The sequence below is a fragment of the Hydra vulgaris genome, chromosome 01 (genome assembly GCF_038396675.1).
Source record: "Hydra vulgaris chromosome 01, alternate assembly HydraT2T_AEP".
Taxonomy (NCBI): Eukaryota; Metazoa; Cnidaria; class Hydrozoa; order Anthoathecata; family Hydridae; genus Hydra; species Hydra vulgaris.
The window spans coordinates 10682501-10692500 of record NC_088920.1 but is presented as its reverse complement, the minus strand read 5'-3'; the positions used below and the strand labels follow the sequence as shown (position 1 = coordinate 10692500).

At 28.0% G+C, this 10000-nt stretch overlaps 1 protein-coding gene across 1 annotated transcript in view; it reads left to right on the top strand.

Moving 5' to 3' along the window:
• Window positions 1-10000, top strand: part of LOC136075100 (uncharacterized) — a 140211-nt gene that overhangs the window by 54713 nt on the left and 75498 nt on the right. Inside the window, exon 3 of the mRNA XM_065787365.1 lies at window positions 1279-1368. Coding sequence (XP_065643437.1) covers window positions 1279-1368 — 90 coding nt within the window. The remainder of the gene's footprint in view (window positions 1-1278; window positions 1369-10000) is intronic.

Here is a 10000-nt window from a genome sequence, read left to right as displayed (position 1 = left end):
GTCACCTGTCAGCTGATTGCTCATGTCATGGCATGCTATGACTCCAGACTCCTGAACTGTTTGCTATGGTAGTATAGTTCGTTTCGTTTTTAAGACATGTAAAATTAGCAACATTTTTTAGCATTGTTCGATGTTGGTTGCAAAAGTTTTGTCCAATACTGTATATATATATTTATATATTTATATATGTATATATATATATATATATATATATATATATATATATATATATATATATATATATATATAAATATATTTATTTATAAATATATATACATATATATATATATATATAAATATATATATATATATATATATATATATATATATATATATATATATATATATATATATATATATATATTTTCTTTGAAGAATATATATAATTCTATTACGCAATTTAAATTTGATATCGCTTATTTAGACGCATATAATATAGTTAATAATGTTTTAAATAATTAGTAAATATGTGTTTAAATACTTTAAACAATTTGTCATTAATATTTAAATTACATAATATATTTACGTGTAATGAATCCCGTAATATTTGTAAAATTAACAAAATTTTTTTATTTCTTGTATTAGAGTAACTTTTTAAACAAAAGTCATGAGCGTTTGCAAAACGTATTTACTACAATTTTTAATTTAAAGTATTGATTTAAATATTAGCAAATCTGTCGATTTAGTTTTAACCAAAGGTTATTTATTTTTAAAGATAGTTAAGTTAGAGTTAATTATTATTAAAAGGTTATTGTTTTTTCAGTTAAAAAACCTATATTTTAAAAAATTTACATTTTTTTAAGCATTAAGTATAATTTAAAAAGTTACGTTGAATAACAATTTACATTTACTATGGGTTATTTTAAGCAGATCTTAATAAAATTTTTATTAAGTTACTGTAATCGTCATTTCTTTTATTTTAAAAAGTCAAAAAGAAACAAAACTTGGAAAGCGTGAATAATAAACAAAATTTCTGAAAAATTTTACGTTTTGTGCTTTTGCTTTTCTCACGTAAACTAAAATAGCAAGCTAAAGATCTAATTTGCATTTATTCAAAAATTGAATTTGCGCCATAGTTAATACGACTAAAATATTTACTTTTTTTCATTCATTAACAAAAGCGGTTTTTCTATTAAAATAAATGACAATTACATCACCTAGATATAGAAAAAAACAATTTTTTTTAATTCATTTCATTGTCATGAAGAAAACACGAGGTAGCTTAAATATATACATTGCAATAATACAATTGTTTTTTGAAATTATTTTCTTATTTAGAATTTCGACATCCAAAAACAGGAATCCTTATGTTCGTTGTTTTAATCTTGGGTTTGGCCATAGGTCACTTTTTCAGTAATTCAAAATCCGGTATATCTTGTTTTATTTTTTTCTTCTTTATTTTAAAGCTGCATCATTTTTGTTTTTCAGTTTAAAAACTTTTTTTATTATTATAATAAAAAATACTAGTTTATTTAATAAATATTTTTATCAAGATACCATTTCTAGCCTTTACTCTACCAAGAGCCACTAGACAGGGAAATTTTAAGTCAAAGTTTATTACTTTGAACTTTTGCCCAGAATTACAAGTCCTCCCAAAAATTGGAACATGAAACAAAACTTTGGTTACATGTTACCAAAAGGCATGGTAATTTTAATGATCTTAAACCTGATCTTACCTGGGATTTGAGATATTCAGTTATTTCTATGATGATATTATTTCATTCGGCAAGCAAAAGCATACAAAACATGTTTATTTTTGGTGGAAAAAACTGAATGGCTGATGAAAATAATTGGAACGGTCAAATAATTTGGCTTGTTGTATCACTTGAAAATGCACTTCCTACCCCCTTCTCTTCCCTTCCCTTTTTAGTCAAAAAACAAAAAACTTAACCCTGTTTTTCTATAGTAATCTCATTAAAAAATGAAAGAAAAGAAATTTTCATACCCTTAAACTTGCTTTAATGTTTGGAGTTCATTTAGCCCACATGAAGTCAGAAAATTATAAAAAGTGAGTGGAATTATGGACCAGCGAGTTTATCAGATTTTGTTAGTTAAACAACACAAACCTTGACTAGAAAAACTTTTATTTGACATTGACTATATGTTTTAAAAAAAACAATATCATTGTCATATATATCATGTCAGTGAAGAACCCAGAGTATATTTGGGGATACCGTTTTTTTATTGGCAACATTGGGAGGGGGGGAGGTTAATGTTTTGATCCAGCCTCCTCCATCTCCTCATTTTCCTCCTTCTCGCCTTGTCAAACGGGTGCTGCAACAATAATTTTTAATAATCATTTTTTTAACACTAGAAGCCCCAAGGTGGATCAATTGATCCAAACACGACTTTGACACTTTGCTGAAGCTAAAGTTTTAATGTTGACAAAATGATATTTTATGACTTTTATTATTTTGATATTATTTACTAAAAAGCGAAAAAACTACATCAAAAACACATTCAGAGATGCGGCTATAAATATTTATACCTAATAACCCTAAGCTGGATCAATTGATCCACCTTATAGAAAACGTGCATATACATAACAATTTTAGTCAAATAAATAATGTTATTTGCAATATTTGCATATATTTGACATGCACTTTCCACAAACAGGTTTCTTACAACTTTCACATACTGTTGATGTCAGATTACGTTTGCAGTTTGTTTTTATCTGACATCTCAAACGAGTTGATATACTGTTGGTAGCTGTTGTGGTATTACTGTTGGCAGCAACTAGGGATTTTCGGTGAGTAATATTAGCTTCTCTTAACTGTTCAGATAAAGTGTAAAGAAACTTTCGTCTCGAAATTTTTTGTTGTGTAACTTTTTTAAAAATGATCCACGCATTTACACCAGTCAAATCCAAAATATTGAAGAAAACAGCTAGCGGCCAACGTCGGCACCCAGATTTTGTTGACATTTGTCGACACATTGAATCTAACATATCAACTCCACATTTATTTGCATTGTAATAAAGTATTCCCTCAGGTTTCTTCTTCCCATCACTTTGCTTAGTCGCCCCTCTATGAAGTGTTGATAATAAAATTACAGTTTTCTTCTTCTTTGCTTGATAGACAATCAAGTTCAACGGTCCATTTATGTAGAAACTCGAATCGTAAAGTGGAAGTGGATCAAATGCTGGAATTTCTTTTCTACTATGTTTAACTGTTCCAACAATTGACGTTTTCTTTTGCAAAAGTTTTGTTGCAAGATCAACACTTGTAAAAAAGTTATCTGTAGTAACATTATACCCGTGGCCTAAATAAGGTTCCATTAGTGACATGACCACATGAGTACCCAAATTTTCTACACGGCTTTCATCTTTACCTAGATACGGTTTAATACTGAGACAATATTTAGTCTTTAGATCAGCTAAAATCCAGAATTTGATTCCAAACTTGTCCGGTTTATTAGGCATATACTGTGTAAAGCGACACCGAGCTTTAGTTGGGAACAACTGTTCATCAATTGTTAAAGATTCCTCAGGTATATAACATTTTTGACTGTTTTCTACAAATCTTGTCAGCACCCATGACATAAGAGCAAATTTATCACTTTGGATAAGCTCTCTACGTTTTGAACGTATATCAAATCTAATGTTTTTCGCTTATATTCCATCCTTCATTTGATAAATTGGCAGATAAAACAGTACATTTTTTGATAAAGCGTGTAAACCCTTCATCCATAATTAGTCTAAATGCATCAATAGGAGTCAAAACATTACGACAATAAGAAGTTGTTCCGCTTTTGGCAGTAAACACATTCTGAGTTTGAAATCTTCCAGTTACCTCAACTTTTGACACAACAGTCCATTTTACATCATCTCTACGAGTTTTAACAGTTAAATCATTACTCCCACCGCATGAATTTTCATCTTCGTTTTCATCGCTACTACTTTCTGAATTGTAAATAAAAGTATTACTTTCATCGTCATCAGAAAGATTATCTTCAACAACATCTGCTTCGTCACTTTTTTTTGTTGAATCTGATTCATCACCACTGTCAATTTCCGAGAGATCTTGTAATATGAACAAACACTGTTGCGCCGACACACGTTTTGGGCGTTGATGTGTAACTGATTGGTCAATTGAAAGAGGATGTGCTGCAACAGAAGTTTTTGATGATGAAGCACCTTCAGCGTTTGCTGAGCTTGAGCGTTTCATTATAATACAAATATCTATTATTATACTTTACCACAAGTCAGTTTAGTAGTGAGTTTCATACAGTAAATCAGTAATACTAGTGTACTTGTGGTGGCAGCATATTTATACCAAATATGTGGAAACAATATCTTCTTTTATTCACTAACATTTTCATTTTTTTTGTTTGGTTTAAATTATCTGTATAAATATGCTGGTAATCCAGATTTAGGCAAACCATGCTACAAAAATTCTACTTAGAGTAAAATGCGCCGTAATTTGGGCATAAATCTTATGTATATATATGTACGGTGAAAGAAATTTATATATTTTATATAATTTACATCAAAATTAACAGTTTTAACTGTTAGTTTCATACACTTTAACAAGAAAATAAGTCTAAATGCATATAAATATTAAGTTGGATCAATTGATCCACTTTGGGGTTTCTGGGTATATAAAAAACTTGGGGCTTCTAGTGTTAATAATCATTTATGTTTATTTTGTTTAGTTTTATCTTATAACAAGGACTTGATAAAAAGGCATTTTTTTGAATACATGAATTTATGGTGGATGATGTAACTTTAGATTTAATAAAAAAGCTATTTTATTTAAGACTTAATAAACGCTTTTGTTTCAAATATCACGCTAATAATTAACACTTTTGTTGCAAATACCACGCTATCAGTAAATAAATTTAGAAAATTTTTTAAATTATTTTAAATATACATTAACTAAATGTTAGTAAATTTAATTTTTGTAGTTATTAATGTTTTAAATACTTAATTAGTAATTTTATATAATTAGCATTTAAATATTTAAATACTTTAACTAATTTTTAATCAGTATTTACATTACATAATATATTTACATATATTAAATCGCGTAATATTTGTAAAATTAACAAAATAGTTTAACGTCTTGTATTTGAATTAAAAACAAAAGCATTTAATAAAGAAATTCGATAAGCATTTAAGAAACGTAATTAACAAACTATTCAAATAAGCATTTATTAAACTTTATTTACTATTACTTTAATTTTAAAATTTTGATCTAAGTATTAGCAAACCTAATCATTTAACTTTTACTAAAGGTTAAGTGATTTTAAGTTGTCTTTTAAATTAAAGATACTTTAAGAAGAGTACAGTAAACACAGTTTAAAAAATGTTAGATTTTTTCGATTTAAAAGCATATTATATTTTAAAAAACATATATTTAATTTTTTTTTTTTTTTTTTAAATAATAGTTATAATTTAAAAAGATTACGTTTAATAAATAAGTTGCATTTAATATGGGTTACTTTAAACAGATTTTAATACAACTTTTACTAAGTTACTGAAATCTTTATTTTTATTATTTTAAAAATGAAAAATATTATTGAAAAGACACAAAAATTTCTGAAAAAGTTTACGCTTCGTTTTTTCGTTTTCCCCGCGTAAATTGAAATAGCAAGCTAAAGATCAAAAGTTCATTTATTCAAAAAGTAACCGAAGGCCAATTATGTCACGTAGTTATGTAAAAAAGTTTTTACATTTTCTTTTCACTTCATTTTATTGTCCGGAAGAAAAAATGAGGTAGCTAAAACAAACTTAAAGTTATTTATAAACTACTGCATTAAAAACTAAAGTTGCTTTTTTCTATTTTCCTAATAAACCTAAAGAAAAATTAAAAATTTAAAATAGTTTTTGGGCGCCCAAACCGATCCGACGGTACTAAAATATTAATCAAAAAAAAGCTATTAGCATTCACCACTAGCGGACGTGTTTTTTATACTTACTGGTTATCAAAAATAAAAATTAGAAAATTAAAAATGGCTACTAAAAATATTACATCTGCACAGTTAAAAGATATTTTGGAAACTCATGAAAATACTATTATGAAGGTGCTTAATGATAGAATTGAAAAACTTCAAAACAAATTAAACTCAGTGATTCACGAGAACAAGGAACTAAAAAAGGAATTACGCGAATTTAAAAAAGCTGTTGAATTTGTGAGTAATAATATTGATAAAAAAGTTGCTGATCATCAAACATCAAAAACATCATTCATAAATAAATATGCAAATACTAAAATGATTAACAAATTGGCGGAACTTGAAGACAGAAGTCAACGCAACAAATTAAGATTCTGCAGGATTAAAGAAATTGAAAACGAAAGTTGGAAAACAGTGAAAATAAAGTGAGGGAGTTTTTAAATAATAAACTTCAACTACCCTAAAACTTTGAAGTTGAAATGGCGCATCGAGTTGGCAAAAAATTACCTGAAAACAATTTAAAAAAAATAGATCTATCGTAATAAAATTTCTTGACTACAAAGACAAAGCCACGATATTAAGAAAATATACGACGATAAATTTATGGACTCAAAAGGTTTACATAAATGAAGATTATAGTGATTATACGCTGGAATTGCGGAAAAAACTCCTGAATGAGGCAAAAGATTTAAGGGTAAAAGGTAAGTACGCTAAAGTTGTATTTAATAAACTACGGGATTTATAAAAGAAATTCTTTGATCTCATCTTGAATATGAAAAAGTAAAATTTAAATGGCTTATAATAAAATCTTAAGGTATAAGACCCCTCAAAAAATTTTGTATTAAAAAAATCTTTTTAACAAAAAACCAAATATATCCTGAGAAACAACTATATAACAGGATTTTAAATGATGCAAAATAAATTTATTAGTTGCCATGGTTACCAAGTAAAATGGCTGACATCCAAAAATATTAAGGCCACCCCGGCCATTCTATCTCAGTAACCGAAAGCATATAGGATATGATTTTTTGACATATGATTAAAAACATAGTAATCTACAAACTGAACTAAAATTTTTCTAAAAAACCAAGTATTTAGGCTATACTGAGTTTTTCAAAATGGCGTATTTAAAAAAATGCACTTTTGTGAACTAAATCTTCTATAAATCAAAAACTCCTAACAGTATTGTAAAACTTTTAGTTCCAATTGTATAACTAGATGCAATAAACATTTGGTGAAAATTTCATGCAAATCTGGCATACGGTTAATGAGATAGGATGGCCGGGAGGTTAAAAATTGACAATTTGAGAAAAAAGCATTTGAATATTACATTAACAATTTTACCAAATAAAAATGTCAAATACTCAATTTAAAATCTGTTATTTATAAGAACAAGAACCAGGATCATATAGACAACCTTCTTGATCATTCTCTGAGTCATCTTTTTTTTTTTTGCATCCACGAATAACTTGTCGTCGCTTTTTAGATGTTAAACGATTTTGATACTCTGCGAAAATTAAACGGTTTTTGTTCATGGTTGAACAGCCTTGAAGAGTATATATACCAGGAATCATATTCAGTTTTTCAAATAAAAGTATACTTGCTTTTCTTCCAATATTAAAATTTGAAACAGCATCATATACACCTAACTCCAACTGCGTTAACGATACATATTTTGTTTTAGGTATGCGCTGCCATATCATCCCATTAAAACTTTCATTCTGGTTTTGCGTCTTACCATGAAGGCATTTTTTTAAGAGTTCTTCTTCAGATAGATCGATATATACAGGCTTTAGATGACTGATGACTGAGATTGGAAGACCAGCACCTGGCTTGTAAGTAGATGTTGAATTAGCTTTGTCCTGTTTATAATGACACCAACTATGTATACCATCAGGGCAATAAGTATGCCAATTATTTTCAGCTGATGATGCAACATGGAACAATGTTGCAAGTATGGCTTTTTTCATACTTTCTAAATCATTGGCATTTTGCCTAACAGCAATTCCATAGTAGTTTTGTAGGCGGTCAATTATAGTATTCGTTAATTTGCCTTTGCCTCCAATTCCTTTAACGTTTTTTTTCAAAGCTCTTAATTTACTACCGACTCGTTTCTGTACATGTCCAACACACTCCAGCTTACACACTGTTATACCAGGATAAGTATCCTTAACATAAGAATAGCTTTTACAATCGCCATCACCATAATAGTTAACATACCTTAGTTTATTTTGTGAAATAGAACGACTAAATATTCTTTGTGCACCAATTACTTCCATGCCAGGAGCAGAGCCACGATAATTTAATTTACATACATGCGATGACTTCCAAACTTCAAATGCACGAGGATTACTTTCTTTAAGTTTTAATTTTAGACTACATGCTTTGCATGATCAACTCATTGGCTCACAATCAAGAATTTTACCTGTGTCCATTGATATTGCTGTAACAACTCCATTTAATGAAGAAAACCCACGACGTTGCCAGCTACCATCAACTGATACTGCAGTGTCAACAATATTTGAAGAAAATTGACAAATTTCTTTCACAGCATCAATCATTGTTTCTTTTGCGACAATTTTAGCACAATCAGAGACAGATTTAATTATTTTGTTATAATTATTTTTAGTCATAGGTTTAGAAATGTTCATTAAAGATGTAAATTTTTCTAATCCTGAAAAACCTTGACCACATGCACGCATTGAATAAACTATTCTATTATTTACATCAAAAGTTTTTTTCCCAGAACATGTCTTTGAAGTATAAAATTCAATTTTTTCATTGCAGTTAGAGCAGCAAATATTTAACATTGAGCTGAATCCTTTTTTTTTTGGAAAACATTCTGAAAGATTTAATTTTGATTGTAAACATTTTTTGCAACATAGTTGATTGATAACACCAGAAAAAATTTCAATATCAACAATTCGATAACCAACAGTTTTATTTTTATTATGCTGAGTTGTCTCAATTTTCTCAATTTTTTTTGAGGATATAGATAAGTTTGATGAAGTGTTACAAGAAATATGATCATTTTCATAACTAATAACAGGAGTAACTGATAAAGTTGAATCGATTGGCAAAGTTTTAGTGTATCTATTTCCATGAAATTTTCTGGATTTTTTACTTTGAGTACTTTGTTTGACTCTACATGATTTACCCATTGTTAAAAAAGTTTATTGAATAACAACAACAAAAAAAACAGCTTGCAATTCTGATTATATACCCGTTGCTATGCGTGTTGCTAGGCAGATCAAATTTACCCAGTCGAAGGAATTGATTTATATCTCATGAACTAAATCTTACTTTGAAAAATGGTTTTCAAATTCGAGTTCAGCGATAAATTTCGTGTCCAAATTACACAAAATATTTTTTTTGATTTTTTTATGATTTTTGAGGGGTCTTACACCTTAAATTTTGAGTCTAGTTTTTATAATTTTTTTTGAACTAATGATTTCTTATTAGACGAGGAATCTGATCCTGATCTTAATTATTTTACTGATTCTGATGCTTTGCAAAATAAATGCAACTACTTTTATACCAATGAATATAAAGGATTTCTTGATCAAAATAATATTAACACAATTCACATTAATATTCGAAGTTTAAAAAAAAATTTTGAAATCTTTAGTAATTTTATTTAAGAAACTGAAATCTTTTTAATTTAATCTGCTTAACAGAAACATGGTGCAGTTTGAATGACTTAAATTCTTTAACCAATTTTAAACTGCCGGGTTTTAATGTAATTTCATTGGCACGAAAAACAAATAAGCGTGACGGAGGCGTTCATATTTACGTTAAAAATAACTTACAATTTTTTACCCGGCATGACATGAGCATCGAAAATGCTGATAAAGAGGTTTTAACGATTGAAATTTTAACCAATAAACTAAAAAATAAAATTCTTAGTTGTTGTTATCGCCCACCTTCAGGTAAAATTAAAAATTTTAATTCGTTTTTATGTAATGACGTTATTAAAAAAAGTAACCGCGAAAATAAATTTATCTACTTATTGGGTGATCTGAATTTAGTTTGTTTTCAATACCACGTTAATAATAACATTGAAAAGTTTTATAATGGCATTTTCGAAAATGGTGCAATTCCTTTG